The sequence below is a fragment of the Alligator sinensis genome, unplaced genomic scaffold, assembly GCF_000455745.1.
Source record: "Alligator sinensis unplaced genomic scaffold, ASM45574v1 scaffold802_2, whole genome shotgun sequence".
NCBI lineage: Eukaryota > Metazoa > Chordata > Crocodylia > Alligatoridae > Alligator > Alligator sinensis.
Genome location: NW_005843022.1, coordinates 378,711 through 395,876, shown reverse-complemented (window position 1 = coordinate 395,876; position 17,166 = coordinate 378,711). Strand labels below are relative to the sequence as shown.

At 40.5% G+C, this 17,166-nt stretch overlaps 1 protein-coding gene across 2 annotated transcripts in view; it reads left to right on the top strand.

Annotated features, from left to right (window-relative positions):
• Positions 1 to 16,190, top strand: part of LOC102374692 (protein NPAT) — a 36,581-nt gene extending 20,391 nt beyond the window's left edge. For both annotated transcript variants that reach the window (XM_025193147.1, XM_025193148.1), the window contains 10 exons: positions 2,298 to 2,389; positions 2,484 to 2,571; positions 3,295 to 3,391; positions 3,756 to 3,881; positions 5,688 to 7,382; positions 9,891 to 10,006; positions 10,107 to 10,215; positions 10,789 to 10,846; positions 11,332 to 12,493; positions 14,064 to 16,190. In XM_025193147.1, the coding sequence (XP_025048932.1) occupies positions 2,298 to 2,389; positions 2,484 to 2,571; positions 3,295 to 3,391; positions 3,756 to 3,881; positions 5,688 to 7,382; positions 9,891 to 10,006; positions 10,107 to 10,215; positions 10,789 to 10,846; positions 11,332 to 12,493; positions 14,064 to 14,141 (3,621 nt within the window). In that variant the 3' untranslated portion in view covers positions 14,142 to 16,190. The remainder of the gene's footprint in view (positions 1 to 2,297; positions 2,390 to 2,483; positions 2,572 to 3,294; positions 3,392 to 3,755; positions 3,882 to 5,687; positions 7,383 to 9,890; positions 10,007 to 10,106; positions 10,216 to 10,788; positions 10,847 to 11,331; positions 12,494 to 14,063) is intronic.
• Positions 16,191 to 17,166: the final 976 nt, after the last annotated feature.

Sequence of the window (17,166 nt, the reverse complement as noted above, 5' to 3'; positions counted from 1 at the left end):
GTGTGTGAACATGGGTTGATTAACATTTGGAGCACAGATTCCCCATCATGCAGTGTTCCCCTGCTTCTCTGGTCCCAGAATTCACTGCAGTCTCTGCTTCAGGCTTTCTGTTCTCCATCTCTCATGTAAATGAATGGTCATCTGGTTCCATCTCGGACGCAAATGAGACCTAGGGCAGTTGGTTCACTCTTGTCACCCTTATTTGGAGGGTCTTAGGTGTGTCTCCCACTGCATCTTAATCAGTTTTGTTTATGTAGAGGAGGGGAGGGAGGGGGGGTGAGTCCTTGTGAGTCAGACAGACTGCATCCTGTGCCAGGGTTGCCCAAGAACACAGAGCTGAGGCGTAACACTACACCACCAATATTCTTGCACATGCCTATGTACTGAAAATAGATAGAAATGCTTTACAAAATATATGGTATGTGTGCAATGTGCAACTTCTAAAGAAACTTAGTGAAAGCAAAGCCAAGTTTCCCAGAGTATTCAGGGGTGGGCAATTATTTTGGCTGGAGGACAGTTTACTGAGTTTTGGCAAGCTGTTGAGGGCCGTATGGGTAGCCCTGCCCCTTGACAAGTGCCCCTCCCTTGGTCACTATCTTGGGACCAGAAGTCCCACTCCCTAGCCCCTGACCTTTGCCTCCAGAAGTCCCTCCCATGCCCTTGGAAGTATTCCTGTCAGCAGGGGGATTTGCCATTTCAGACCAGAAAAATACCAAATTATATTCTAAAAATCAAACATCTACTACAACATTCGTTAATTTGATTTCAAAAATATTTTTGTCTTGATTTACGTGTGTTTGTGTAGTGTTCATAGAGATGATTGTATAATAACTTAAATGATTGTATAATAACTTAAATGAAGTCTTACTCTTGTATATTGTAACGGGATGTGGGTGGGAGGGTATGGGTTTGTGGGGTATGTGAGGTGTGGGGGAGGGTGCTGGTGTGTGTATGGGGTTGGTGGGGTGTGGGTCTGTATGTGGGGTGGGGGAGCATGTGGGTGTGTATATGGGGTGTGGGTGGGTATGGGGTTTGTGGGGGGTAGGGTTGTGGCATGTATGGAGGGGGAGGGTGGCTGGGTTGTGTAAGGAGGTGTGGGGTCTGAGTGTATGGCAGTGCATGGGGGTGTGTGGGTACGTATATATGGTGGGATGTGCACGTGGGACTTGCCTTACGAACATACACATGCTCATACTCTCTCCCTGTCCCTCACTGCCCACAGCTCCTGCCAGCCCGGGCTTTATGCTCATAGGCCCAGGGCACTGATGCAGACCCTGTGCTCCTGCTTGCTGCCACCCCACCCCTTGCCACTGCTGCCCTTCTGCTGCTTCCCTACCTTCCCACCCACTGCCGTCGCTTCTGTTATCTTGTCCCCCCCGGGCTGCTCCGGAACCACGTCACAGCTGCACAGCTGAGACCGCAGGATGCAGCAGGAGTTGGCCCGGCCAGCACTGCATGGAGCCAGCCAAGAATTGTGGGGGCTGGGCCAGCTCCTGCTAAGTCCTGTGGTCCAGTAATGCAGCTGGGAAACAATGTGGTGCCAGATCAGCTGACGGGTAGATGGGGAGAAGCGGTGGCGGCAGGCAGGAAAGCTGGGAACTGGCTGTGGCAGGAGCAAGGGGGGTCAGGGGTGGGCAGGCATGATCACGGGGCTTGAGTTAGAGGCCAAAAATCGGGAATTGTTTTGAGGGTGTGTGCACCATCTTATCTCTTCCTTTTTCCTCATACTCTGCAGTAGTTTCTAAGTTCTTGGGGCAGCTATTGATGGCATTTGTCATTTTTTTTTTATAGTAGGTGCTAGCTCAAGAGGAAATATGTCTAGCCATTGTTTAAGAAACCTTATCAACACTGACTCAAATCACTAGCCTGCTTTTAACTCTTCCTTTCATGGGCAGGATGAAACAATGTACCAGATTTTCCTGACTTTTGCCAGCTGACGTTTAGGCCTGAATATGGTGTAGAAAGTGCATTTTAAAGACGGGGATCTAGATTTCTCAGTGGAGATATTAGGTGCCCAGTTTGAATAGCCAGTGTGCGTGTCTACCAGGAAGAGTAACTGGAAGTTATCTACATAGACAGCTTCCAGTTGTCTCTGTGATCTTGTTATCTCATGGAAAGGGGAGTTGCGGGTAGTGGAGAATTGGCTGCTACAGTTCTTTTCAAGGTTACAATGAAGGTAGTTATTATAAAGAGTCTAATTTATTTTATGAAGAGTTTTCTCTGTGCATAACAGTTGGTGTACTCAGCCCATTTTTTATGTAAATCTGGTTACTTTACTTTAAAATTTTGTTTTCCAGCAACTGGTTATTGAAAATGCCAGAGAAAAAATCCTGAGCAACAAATCACTTCAGGAGAAGCTTGCAGAAAATATTAACAGATTCTTGGGCAGGTAAAAAAAAAAAAAAAAAATGTATGCATGAAATCCTGACCTGTGCCCAGTTTATTTCCAAATCCTGTATAAACTGTTGTTAATTGTGTTCCAGTGATGGCAGTGTTACTCAGGCTCCCAAACAAACCGACAGTGGGCTTGCAGAACAAGAGTCTGCAATTGATGAAATCCTTGGACTTCAGGTACCCATGCATTTTTTAGGCATGAAAAAAAATGATATATGAGAGAGCTTTTTAAAGGCCATATTTAGTTACAAATCTACAGGTTTTAATGGTTGCACTCACTAATGCAGATACAATTTTCTTTACAAATAACTCAAGTACAAATGGAAAAAATTGAGGAAAATTAGGATTTAAACTGCACTTTTCCAAGTAGTAGAAATCCATCCTGCCACTAGATCTAGGGACTGTGCATGTTTTACCTAGTTGGTTTAAATAAGAGTTGTCATTCTGAAATGTATGTATGAAAAAGTTCTAACAGTGCATTTCACTGTTTATAATCTGTGAATTGTACTTGAAAGCAAAATATTGGGATTATAATTGATATTTCCTTAGCTTCTGGCTAGGGAGGTCATGATGAAATGCATGATTTGTGCCAGTATAAATGCATGGCTTATTATTAATTTAAATCTGTTTTTCTTGACTTTTATATATGAATATTTTAATAATTATACTTATAATTATACTTAGTGTCTAATATCTTCCATGAATGCTTCCCCAAATTCTCATCACTTTTTTAATGCATTAAATTTGTAATGAAGAATACTTCCGTTTCAGTCAATTCAGATTGTACTACTAAGTAAAATGTTACTGATAAGAATAGTTTGTTTTATATCCTAGGAGTTTTTTTGCAAATTATTTAGCAAATCAATTTGTAAATCAGTTCTGTGATTTATTGCATCTCAGGGTGAAATCCATATGTCAGAAGAAGCAATACAGGATATCTTGGAACAGACAGAATCAGATCCTGCATTTCAAGCTCTCTTTGACTTATTTGATTATGGTAGGTTATGCTTTCCCTGTTCGAGCACTGTTGCAAACCATGGACTTTCTAAGTGTTGCTTGAAAAAGCAAAACCTAACCAAGGAGATGGATTGCATTTGCCTTGCTGTTCAGTATTTTATTCAAATATATCTTTTACCTTTCTAGCCTGGCTGGGGATAATCCTAGTAAAATATTACTGCAAAAAAATGAAGATATTTTTAAGTTATCTGTGGATTTCTAGTGAGAATCTGAATTTTGTGTGTTGTCATAATTTGGACTTTTAAATGCAAGCTTTTTATGTAAATTATGTTATTTGAAAATTGCATGCATTTAAGCTGAAACTGTTAATTCTATGTTCACATTGTTGTTTTATTTTGAAATAGGTAAGAACAAGACTAATAAGAATTTACCTCATGGTGTTTCCAGTCAGAGTGGAGTTGAAAGTACAGTTGTGGGGGAAGAAAATAATCTGAATACCCTTGAAAGCTCTTTAGAAACCGAAGAAGTTAGTAAGTGGTGTTTATTATATTCCTGTATCCATTTTGTCCTTAACAAAAATACCTGCAGATAGTTGATTCATTCTGCAATTCAGGGCTTAATATTTTAAATGTTGTTGCCACAATCCTGAAATTTACAAGGGATGGGAAACTACTGATCCTCATGTACAGTGGTATGAAAGCTAGGGACTCAGGCAGCAGAATAGTCCCCCAAAACATTGTAAATGTTGCTTGATGATGTCATAAATTAATCAGATGAATGTTGTAGACTTCAAATTTGTCTTTCCATTCTGAATGAGGAGATAGCCCTCCCAACTATACAGTTGGTCTAATAATAATTGTAACAAAAAATCTAGGTCCATTGTTCTGTGTTATGTCCTGTGAAGTATGCAAGATAAAATTGCTAACACTTTTCCCAGGACATAGCTGTATGTATCTAAGTTAACTGTGAGTTATAGTCCAAGGAAAAGCCTGTCAACTGCATTCTCATTGTTGTGTTGCTAGTGTTTTTTGACTCGGGTCAAAACCTGGAACAATCAGGCCTGCCTGCTTTACAGCTTGGTTGTCCTTGGGTTTGACCTGGATCAAAGTAGCCATTTACTCACACTTCCAAGCAGCATTGCTGCTCCTTGCCAGTAGGTGGTAAGTGAGGGCACACAGCCTGATAGGCTTGTCCCTGAAATGAACTGCAATAACCATATAGACATGAGATAGGATGTCATGTGAAAAAGAGTTAGTGTATTTTATCTGGTATACTTCAAAGGGACTTGAAGTGGGACAGTGGATATGTACGTCTATAAAATCTTGGGACAGAAGGCTTTCTCCCAGGACAGATGGGATGTTTGTCTATAGTACGAATAGACATTACTTTGTTCCAGGAAAAACCCTCTTCCTGCAGTTATCAATCATTTTAGGCTCAAGGCCCCCTCAAGAAAATGCCAGCTCTTGGTCAAAAAAAAACAACCCCAAGTGAAAACTATGGAAAAATAATAGAGCAATTTTTCTGTTGTAGAGAGGTCAGAGAGACTGCAGCAGGTCAGAATGTTTTCAACACTGGATTCTTACTTGAAATCTCTGGGTTTGTCTTGTGAATCATGTTTGCACAACTAACATTGCTATCATTGTGTAACACCCTTGAAAGGATCTCTAGGCATTTCAGGGTGCTGTGGCATACTGGATGAGAATCACCGCTTTAGTCCCAGGGTTGTACAGGTGTACAAGTCCATCATCCCACTTTAGTCCTTCTGAAATATGAGAGATAAAATATGCTAATTTTTTTTCCCCAGATATGGCTTTGTGCATCTCTAAGGTTATTGTGCTTTTTCCCAGGATAAGCTGGCCAGGCTCTGTGCTCCTCTCTAGTGCAGGAGCAATAATGCAGTTTGGAAGTGTTATGTGTCTAAAATGACTGTGCTGTGCCTGTTTTGATCTGGGTTAAACCCTGGGACAATCAGGCTTGCATCAAATGAAATGTCTATTTACATTCCAGTTTTAGGTGCTATACTCTGCCCTGTCCTCTATGGGTAGCTTCTAATTGATTTAAAAGGGGGGTCAGGTGGAGAATACATTACAAAGGAGCCAAATAAAAGTAGAAAAAGTGCCCAGAAAATTTGAGTCATTTTAAAAAAAATTGGTTCAGTTCAGCCGTTCGTTGACTGAGAAGTAAAATCTTTTTCTTGTTCAAGGATTACAGTGGAAACATTACTTTCAGTGAATCACTTATGAAACAGTTTGCCACTATGGTGATTGATGGTTAGTTTAAACCTATGGAATCTGATTTATGGAAATGTTGAAACAATTCAACTTGTTGTTTTTCAGGGGATACTTCTACTGAGGCTCTGTCCTGTAAAGATTATCATCCAGAAGAAGCAGTGTGCACTTTGAAGAACAGCAGCAGTGATTCTGGTGATACTGGACAGAAAAGTGTAACTAGTGAACAATTACCCAGAAGTAGTAGCAAACCAAAAAAACAGACTGAAACACTTAAAACAGTAACTGTTGAACAAATTGGGGAGCTTGAGATTGCTTTTGAATCTGTGCCTGATTTGACTGAATCGAACAAAAAACAGAGTTCTGGTACCAGATGTAATGAACACTGTGTGGACTCGTACAGTAATAAAGAGGCAGCTGAACTGGTATCAGAAAGTGAAACAGCTATGGAAACTGAAAAAGACCCACAGAGTCATAATGCTCAAAATAGACCTGATTTGGAGTATGATCATTCTGAAATTCCGCAGAGTTCTTTGCCTTCACTTGATGAAGACACAGTAACCAGTGAAAATAGAATGTACTCTGTACATGAGTGTCATTTATCACCAGATACTTCATTATCTGAAAAACTTAATAGCAAAAGTTCTCATAGGAGCCCTGGTCACAGTGTGATGCCAAAAAAAATTAATGCATCAATATCTAATCAGTCAGCAGATTCAGGTAAAAACGAACAGGATGTTTCAAAAGATATACCTATGTTGCCTGTAGTTTTACAACAGAATTCTAATCACCACTCTAGCTGTCAAGAACAGGATAAACGGTCAGACTGTGGGGAAAACTCTATGGTGAATTTACTGGATCCAAAGAAAACAGAGTTGCAGCTTGAAGTTGTAGATACTTCTAACAAACCTTATTCAGGTGATCAGCATACGCTTAAGTCTTGCACAAAGGATTTAAATCTCCATTCAGAATCATCAAACTCTGAGAAAACACAAGTGGAAATGCAGGAGCCTTCATCTTCTACAAAAGCAGATGCTGATACTGTAACTTTTTCCTCAGGTGATGACAGTTGTGCAGAAATTTCTGTAGTATCCACTGAAAGTAATCCTGCCATAGTTGAGACATGCCGTTCTCCTCCAGGAACTGCATCTTCTACAGATGAGCCTAGCACTGAGCTCAAAAGGATTGGTGGTGTGTCTTCTAGCAGTCAACCTATGGATGTAGATCCTGCTAATATAATGTCCTTGAAAATTATCATTAGCGATGACCCATTTATTTCATCAGACAGTGAGCTGAACAGTGCAGTTAATAGCATCACTGGAGAAAATTTGCCAACAATAGTGTTATCTTCTCCAACCAAATCTCCAGCCAAAACTACAGGACCATCCAAGTGTCTGACTTCAGAAGAGATTGAACGTTCTGAAGATTCTGCTTTGGTAGAGCAGAATCTTCTTGTTCTCAGACCTAAAGACCCTATTATCAGCACTGTGGGCACAAAGAATGAAGACTGTACTGTTCTTACAGTTGCTGGTACAACTAATATTGCCAAGGATGGAGGATTTATACAGTTACTGCCTACAACAAGCGCTGCTTTTGGCAATTCAAACAACCTTTATATTGCCACGTGTGTGACTGATCCAACAGTCTTGGGCACTACAGTAACTCCATCAAATGTAGTTGTATTTCCTGGCAATTCGATGCCCCTTGCTGCCCAAGCTCCAGCAGCACAACAGTTACGGACACCTCCAAGGTCAAGCAGCACATTTGCAACAAGTCAAGCTATGTCTCCCAACTTTTCACAAGGTAATTTGGCTAGAACTATTCTTGGACTGTTTCTGAGGTGTACTTACTACTTTCACTTATTTTTGCTGTCTTAGTAAAAAGCAAATTCATTTTAGATACCATTTTACCTAGCGCTTGATACGAACTAGGAATTTAACTTATAAAATGTTAGTTATTCTTTTCTTTTGCCTCTGGCAGATTATGTGATGCTGAAGAATTAAAGACTCGTCTTTCAGGGGCAAAATATCTCAGTTATTAAAGTTATAAGATTAGGAAGGGACCTATTGTTTTTAAAAATATCCCCAACTGAAGCATATTTCAGAATCTGATTATCTGCTCTTAGAAACACTTTTTCTAGTACCTAAGACAGCTGGTTCTGTTCCTTCTCTCAAAGAAAGAAAGGTAGAAGAGAACTAGTCACACTGAATGTCAAGTATGAAACAAGTAACAGACTAAAATGGAAAGAATGCATTCAAATAGAAAAATTGGTTTTATATACTCTTCTGTTTATTTTATAAAAGGATCTTTATTTTGGTCTAACGCTATGTATGCCCGGACTTTTATTGGTATAATTATTTTGGTAAAGGCAGTTATACCAGTAAGCTTTTAAAGTAGGCCAAGTATTAGAGAGGGTTATTGAAACAGGAAAGGTATATCAGAAGGGAAGGATAGATTGTTCAATATACCTAGCAAGTTGCCCAAACAAAGACAAGGGTCAACAACATGGAGGAAAATACTTATTATGCATCTGTAACTTTAGTTATTACTTTTGTAAAGCAACAGTAACTTATTAAAAGATGTATAACTTAGTGTCACAAAATAAAATTAAGTTATTCTCTGAAGATATGTTTACGATGTCGGGCTAAACTATAAAAGACAACAAAAAGTTCAGTTGAGAAAATAAGATCTAAATACAAAGTAGATGCTATCATATAAATATAGTTTTATTCCAAAAATATAAATCAAACTATGTGATCAAAAGTCAGTCTAATAATATGTCCAGTTTGCAAAATGCCAGTGTAGCTCCTCTGTTTAGTTAAGGTCTGTGATTGTAAGTGGTGGATTGTTTTTGTGTTTTTTTTAAACTCTTTATAGGTTTTAATCTTACTCTAATAAAAAATTCCCTGTTTTTTCTGACATTAAGATTATACTGATGGTGCAGTCACTTAACTGAAAAAGGAAACTGCTTTACTTTTGAGTCAGTCACTGCTAAAATCATCTGTATAACATGCTGCTTTGTGTCAGGCAGTCAGAAGATTTCTAACCTTGTAACAGGGAACATCAATTTAAATTAACAATTTGAATCGTGTTTTAAATAATCCATTCTAATGTTTTGACTTTTTACTTTTTTCTGGCATGTTATTATTTGTTGACAATAATTAAAGCTTGTTGTATTTAATTAAAAAAAAAACTTCTCCAATTTGCTGGATACAGAAGAAATAAATTTATACATATGCTTCATGCTTAGAGGAAGTTATAATTTGTAATAAGAGAATTAAATGGACCATAGTCATTTTGCCCTTCAAGAATTTAGAACTAGTGGATTTCATTCACTCCCATTTTTAGATGGGAAGAGAAAAGAAGGCTTTTCTGCTTTTTCAACTCCTAGTTTCACAACCTTGAATAAGTTTCCCATTGAATTTCAGTGCTTCTTAATCTTTTTGAGGTTGCTTAACCTTTTTTTGTCCTTGCTGCGTTCACCTATGATTCTGTGTTATGGATAGTAAAATATCACTAGAACTACACTGTTACCTCTCCAGCAACCTAACAGATACTGTAGAACAGGGTTGTCCCACTTCTAAGCCCCTAGGTTACACCATGTGTACCCCGCAGATATGCCCCTTCCCCTTTCATCTCCCTCCCCTCCCTACGCCTTCCACATCCAGGTGCAGCCTAGGACTTATCCTCAGCTCCCTGTACTGCTCCAACCCCTGCTCTAGAGCTATTCTGAATGTTTTTTCTTCCCCTTTCCCTTCTGCTCTGACATTCCTTTTTCTTATATACTTCTAGAGATTTGCTACATATTTCTATAGATACAGTTATCCTGATTAAAGAAACACTGCATTAGTTCAGTAAACAGCAATGAAGGAAATATTCTGTAAACTAACAGAAGATGCTTCTGCTCTCAAAATTTGCTTTACCGCTTCAGTAAACTCCCATTCTAGCTGCCTAGCCAGTAAGTTCTACAAATTCAGCAGTTAGTTTCTTTAAAACTTTGGCAGCATACATGTACTGCTTATTCTCATTTTTATTTAATTTAAATTATATGAATAGGTTATAAATCTTTGACTTAACAATGATTAAATTTTAAACACATTTTCTTATCATTTAAATTTTATACATTTTCTTTTAAAATTAACAGTCCCATTTTTATCAGCCCATGGCTGTAATCAAATCCTAAAGCCAGGGTTTTTTGTCAATAAGCTTTTTTTGGTTATGTTTTGTGTAGAGGCAGCAAGTTTTAGAACCTTTTTCTCCTTTAAAAAAATATTTTTTTATTCTACATAAATATATTTACTTAACTTGTAGGGTCTGCGATCATCATTGCATCTCCAGTACAGCCTGTTCTGCAAGGAATGGTAGGGATGATTCCTATATCAGTGGTAGGACAAAATGGAAATACTTTCTCAGCACCTTCTCACCAGGTAAAATGCCCTGAAATATCTGCATCTTTTTGCAGTCAAACAAGGGGGAGGGAAGCAGCTTTCATGCCAACCATAATGTGACACACGATCTTTTTTCAAGGTTCTGCACGTGCCTTTCTCAAACCCTGTGTGCAATAGAAGTGTTCCTAAACTACCCATCCCTCCCAAGGCTCAGAAGACTACAGGAGCAAGGAGCAAGTCTAACATAGGTACAGTGTTTTGTGTCTTTGAGACATGGGCTCAACACGAAGGGAGTTAAGTTGATTCTGATAATGTGGAGATTTTAAAGTAATGACTTTAGGGCATGGGCGGCTTGTGTGTGTGGCCCATGGCAGACTGGGGAGGAGACAGGTCCACAATGGAATAGGGCAAACAGCAGAGCAGAGCTGGGGATGGGAGCAATGCTAGGGGTGGGTGCTCTCAAGCCCCTTGCATATACATTCAGTCTCTCTCTTTGCAGGTGACCAAAGAACTGCCTGTTTGCGTGGCAGATTTAAACAAGACTGGATTTATTTGATTCTTTCCACTTGTCCATTTGCATTTATAAATCAAAGTTAGCTCTAGTTGTTTTAACATGACATAGTTTCATTGAAGTGGCAAGTTTGCCACTTTTTTGTAAGTATTAGAACTGTAAAAGGTATTGTGAAGTAGCTACTATATTGATGAATTGTTCTGCCACCTGAACGGGTTCTTTTAAGAAGCGGGATGTTTCTTTCTTGGACCCATTCTGAGGTGGTTTACTTTACATGTGAATAGTAATAACTGAGAGCTTCACTCTTCAGGAAAGCCAGCAAGCAGTACAGCAGAACCTCTGAGCCATCCAAGTTCTCGAATACAAAGGTTAGTATAACCACTTGCCTTGCCTTGTGCTGACTGGTGATTTCCTCTTAGAACATGGGGGGAAGAACTACCTCATAAACAGCAGTGAATTAACTCTCTAGGGGTCTTTTCCTTCTTTTTGGTTTCTATCAGGTCTTCAAGGGTTTTTCTTTGAATTGGAGCCTTTGCACATGCACATAGCAGGGCATGCCTGTAGGAGTGACAATGCTAGGCTAGAGCTCTCTGTATGTTTTATGCTATTGAGCATTGGCTGGCTTACGTGCATCTAGCTGACATAGCTCTGCCAACAGAACTTGGTAGTGTAGAGGGCTTTGTGCTCTCACCTGAATGAACTGAATCCACGTGTTGGTTTCATTTTGTGGTTAGAGCAAATATATAAGCTATACTTACAAAATAGAGAAATAGGTTTAAAAGAACTAACAATTCCTCAAAATTAACTTTGCACAATACTAATCATGTTCTGTTCCTGATTATTTTCATTTTAGGACTGGTAATTCAGATAGAAATGTCAGTTCAGACCAGGGAAGGAAACTTGAGGAGACTTCTCTTACAGCAGTGGGAGAGACCACGAGTTCAAATTCCAAGCAGAATGAAAGTCATCGGAGAGTACTTTGCTTTGACAGTGCTTTGCCGGCTCCAGGAGGAAACACCCAGGTTCAAGCTATGAGTTCATCGCAAAAGGAAAAGAGTGAGAACAGTTTGTTTGCTGTAGATTCTCCTAGTGCTACATCTGCATCTCTTAAAATACAGTCTAGCAAAAGAGAGAAGGAGAAAACATTGCCTAGAATTTTATGTAAGCCTGAAATCAGTAGCAATAGAGGTACAGTTGTGAAAGAAGCACAGCCTGAGAGGAAGGCTTTGGCCTCGGGAGTTGGGTTAGAGTCATTTCACAAGACAACGGCAAACAAAGAGAATGAATTAAGGAGAGACACTGATGATAAGCAGAACAATCAGGAAGTTGCAAAACTGTCCAATGGCCAACAGAACACTGGCCTTCGGAATGAGAAAACTGCTACCTCAGTACAAGATGTGAACAAAAAAACAGGCACACTGTCTAATGGCAGTAGCAAAAGTTCAGGAACTGTTTCCCAGTCTTCAAAGGAGCCAAAGCAGGACCAAGCTAAATCTTCCAGCCAAGGCCTTTGCCTGGCAAGCCCATTAACAAAGCAAGCTGTGGAAATGTTACATGACATTCAGTGGAATAGCCCTGCTAGCAAAGTGGTTGAAAACGGGGATTTACCAGTACCCCGTACACCATCAGGAGTTGGGGACAGGCATACAGATGATACCACAGACAGCATAAGGACACCAACATGTAGACGTTACAATGAAGATAGCACAACCCCTAGAATAATGGTTCCTCCAGCTACTCCAGACTTGCCAGCCTGCAGCCCAACTAGTGAAACAGGTAGTGAAAATAGTGTCAGTATGGCTGCCCATACATTGATGATTCTGTCACGGGCTGCTATTGCAAGGACTAGTACTACAACTCCCCTAAAGGACAATACCCAGCAATTCAGGTCTTTAAGAAGCACAGGAAAGAAAAGGAAGCTGGAGGACCTGAATGAGGGGGAGAGACTTTCTCGTTCTGCCAGCAGAAAAGATCTCCAGAGCTCTACAACGCCAATGAAAAAGAAGAAGATAAAGGCAAGTACAGACACTTACTTTTTTTATCTGAATATTGTCAGTATTTTCTGTCCAGTATAGATCTAGGATCTAGCTGCGAGCCCAAAACTCAAACATCCCCTAATGCAAATTTCTTAGTACCAGTGACATCCTTTTGAACCCATCTGCTTCTCATCATGACTAATTCTTAAGAGTCAGGTGCTGTCCTCACCTGTGCAGGAGCACCCACCCTTCACTTTACTGGAGCTTGCGGTGCTGCAAGGTCACGTTAGTGTCTTAGGCTAGGAACAAACACATAAACCAGTTTAAGTGATCAGAAACTGGTTTAAAGCTGTAACAACAGATATTCAGTGCACATAAACCAATTTGAAAATGGCTGAAACCAGTTTGAGATAAACCTGATTGAATGTAGTATCAGATTTAACTGATTTGGGTCAAACCGGCTTATTCAGTGTCAGTCCCAGACTCCTTGCTGACTTAAGATAAACCAGACTCCCACAGCATCCCAACATGCTCTCTGGGCTGGGCTGGGCTCTCTGCTCCACAGCAGGGCTGGCCCCTCCCTTCTGCTGCTTGGTTGCAGCTCTGGCAGAGATTGGGCTGCTTTCCCCCTCCCCGCCACTCCCCTCTGCCTTGCTGAGAAGGTGTGTATGTATTAGCTAGCAGACCACATGCTGGCTACCGTCCGTACTGAATCAACAGGTAATGTCTGTGATGAACACGGAGTTAGGGGTGAACGCTGTTACCAGTTCTCTGCTGGGGTAATCAGAACATCCTGTGGAGCCTGGCCACGCCCCCCTCAGTTTGGTGCTGTGGAAAGGGGACGGAGGGCTGCTCTAGCACCCCTCCGGTTTCTAGCCTGAGCCACTGCAGGCATGTGCCTGCATGTCTGTGCAGTTACAAATCAGCTCAGCCTAGTAGCCAGGTTAGACTAACCTGCAGAGGTTGAAACAATTCAGGCTCAGGCTTTTTGAATGTCTGTCCCTAGCCTTAGAAACTTACTCATTGCAAAAAAATGAACCACTTGCATTTTAAGCCAGTACTGGGCAGGCCTGGGGTTCAGCCTTTCCTCATGTCCACAAGGCACTGCAACTAAAAATCACATATAATTTGAAATGTTACCTTGGATGTTAGATACAGTGGTGAATTGCAAAGACGTTTACTTGAGATTAAAAAGTAGTCTATAGATTATAATATAAAGCACATCTGTTTTTTGTAATTTGGAATATTAAACCGTATAACATGTTTTACCCAGAGGCGGCCCATTGTGATGAGCTTAATCCATGTGTTGTGAATGTAGGAACTTGGATCATACAAACAAAGAAATGTGTCTGAAAGCAATACATCTATTTCTGTCTCCTAGTTCTTGACTTGTGCTGTATGTCTGCTACTGGGAACATACAATGAAAATATTTCCATACAGTAATTCTGTGCAAGCATGGCTTGTTTTCTGAATAAGCCTCATGTCTATTTCCATGGTAATGGAGATGGGAAAACATAAAGCAAGATCCATGATGTTTGCAAACCTCTTCTTCGCCTTCATATTCTTTGGCTTCGGTTTTAATGTGAGCCATTTTTTTCCTCCTGACAGAAAAAGAAGCTTCCAAATTCTTTTCCAGCTGGAATGGATGTGGACAAGTTCTTGTTATCTCTTCATTATGATGAATAAAGCTGAACTGTGACTGTATAAAACTGGGTGCTGCCATGCAAAGGTTTTGTGGGAAGAGAAACAAATTCTAAATGGTGAGCTGCACTTTCAGTGCACTGAAGTTTCACTTTATAGCAAAATCATGCTGTTTCTGAAACAGATTGCTAATTTGTAAATAGAAGTGGGCTGGTATTATTTTTGAGAAAGCACTTGCAGAAGCATAGAGCCATTGAATTTAAGAACTGTACAGGTAAGACTTGTTTGTGAAATGTAAATATTGTATAAATGTACTGTAAAAAGAGTTGTAAACTACCAGATGTTCTTAGTTTCCCAGAACACCAGATGTTGTCTGTTCTACAGAATTCTCTACATACCTGGCTAAACTGCTTAGTCACTTGGTGGGGGTGGATCAGGAATCTGCAGGGTGATGATTCTGGAGCTTAGAATTTTTTTAAGACTTGGAACTGCTGAATTTAAACAAGACAGTTGGGAGGGGAGCTAGGACATTCCAGATCTAGATAATCTCTCACCACTTGGTAAATTTGTATTCCTGTCTGCAGACCCCTCCAAACAATAAGGCTTTTTGAAAACTGCATTGCTGTTTAGAAAGCTATTGCCAGATGAAAAAGAGGCAAAAACAGACACTTTTTTTGCAGCTTGTACTATGAGCCATGAAAATCATCTTGATTTATCTCACCGAAAAATAATATTTTGAAATTTTGAACAGGCAATATCGATTTAGCCACTATCCAGGGTAAAATATTTATTTTCAAATGCAGGACTCACCCCCTAGGATGATTCTTGAGAGTGCAAAAATATTTAAAATAATAATATAGCCAGGCTGAATCTAAATACTTTCTAATGGGGAAGTTATTTTTCAACTTATACTTTACATTGCATTCTTCACGTATATTTTCAGCCACACATGCAAATACCATAGTATCTGCTTTTGTTTTTTTTACATTTAATCAGAATAAATGTAGATCCTGCTGTTAAACTACTCTTGGGTTAGTTACCATATGGAGTAGTCTGGGTTTGGGCACTGGGGGGGAGGGGAATCTTCCATATACTGATCCTGAACTTTGGCATCAGTTGGTGTGAATGCAGTTTAACAAACTAAGTCTTGTGATCCCTGCTCTGATGGTATACACCAGGGATGCTCAACTGCCAGCCTGTGGGCCAGATATGGCCTGCAGAGCCATGTGATCCAGCCCACAGGAATCCCTGTGGCTCAGGAAACTTTGGTGGCTGGGGAGTACTGGTATCTCTGTGCAGCTGGATCCAGCCCCATGGGCCAGTGCTGCACTGGCAGGATCAGCTGGGTCTACCCCCACTCATCTGGATCAGGCTGGGCTGCTCCTCATCTCCTTCCCCCCCACCCCCCCTTCTGCACCCAGATTGAGGCTAGGCTGGGGCCACGCCACTCCACTCCGAGCCACCCTCTTCCCCCTACCTCCCTCCTTCATCCCATGATCAGGGCAGGTGCCATTCCTCCCCTCTACCTCCACCTGCAAGTCTGGATTGGGGCTGGATTGCTTCCTGTCCCCTCCCTTCCCTCCTCTGCCCTTGTTTGAGGCCAGGATGCTTCCCCCACTTCCAGATCAGGGCCTGGCAACTCCTGGCCCCACTAGGCAGCTGGATTACTGATGGGCTGGGCATCTCACCCTAGTGGCCAGATCAGGTCCCTGCCACACTGGCCCTGGGTGCCAGATCAAGCTTACCAGCTGGATCCAGCCCACAGACAAGACCTGGTCCCTCTGCCCATCTAGCCCAAGGGGCAAAAAAGGTGGGCATAGCTTTGGGTATTGTAGACCCCAATAGTTCTGCTTTTCTTCACAGGCACTGTGGCATGTTTTTTTCATCTGTTCTCACACTGTTGAACTCTTAAACAATGTATTAGTTGGCTTTTTCTTGTTGTAAGAGATCTGTACAGGGACAGGGCAATGTTTCAAATAGCATACAAGGATTCCTAAGGAACAAAATATTATGCAGTAGCTGTTTATATTAAACCCATTCAATAAGTTAATACTGCATAGCATTTAAGGCTTGAATAAATATTGTTTAAATCCAGTTTTGTGTATCAAATGTAGTGTTTTGTAGAGGGCTCATTTTACCCACTTCTTGTAGAAATGCATTTATCAGTCACATGTTGCATGAATGGTGTGAAACATGAATGTTGAGATCTATTTTTAATAACTACTGCCAACTATTAGAGCATGAAATTTAAGTGGCACAGCTGATGTTTTAATGTGCAGTCTTTTTTTTGGAAAAGGCTATTTCTTCCATGCTCAGACACTTTTCTATTACTGATTAACACCCTCTCCTCCTTCCTTATGTTGCACAAAAACCTCTATGGTCTTTTTTCCTGGAAAATATAGCAGATAATGCTGTGTTGGAGAAACAGAGACAAGCTTGTGATTAAGGAAAAATCTCTACTATTATGCTCATTTTTTCCCTGCTTCATGTTCAAGTCTTGAACCAATTTAATAAACCAAGTCTTGTGATCCCTGCTCCAGACAGTGTAGACCAGGGATGCTCAACTCCCGGCTCAAGCTTTAATAATTAAGCTTGTAAGCAACATTGTTTTAAGATTGGTGTACAGGCTTTTTTCAGAAATATGCTATAAAAACTATGAGTGGGTAACAACTGTTCATGTTTTAAGCTAAAAAAATAACATTTGTAACTACTTGTGAAGCTAGTTTAAGCTACAGTTATCTACTGCAGCCTCTGCCTGTGTATTCTGGTTTGGATATTACAGGTAAGAGCTATTTTTAGGGGGGAAAATGCAAGTGAATTTTTTCTCCTTTGCTTTCATTCTTTTGGGAGGAACAGAAATAAGCCCCACTACGGTATATTGTGAAGGTCAGAATTCAAAGCAGCTGTAAAGAAAGTGGTAGACATCAGGAATTAAGTGTTGCTGTATAATCGTCTGAGAGTGTGATGCAGCTGGCCACCTGCACCACTAGTTCCCTAAAAAGTTGCTAGGTAAATTGACAGCCCTGGGCTAAAGGATCCTTTCCTTCTGAGATTTGATCAAAGATGTGGA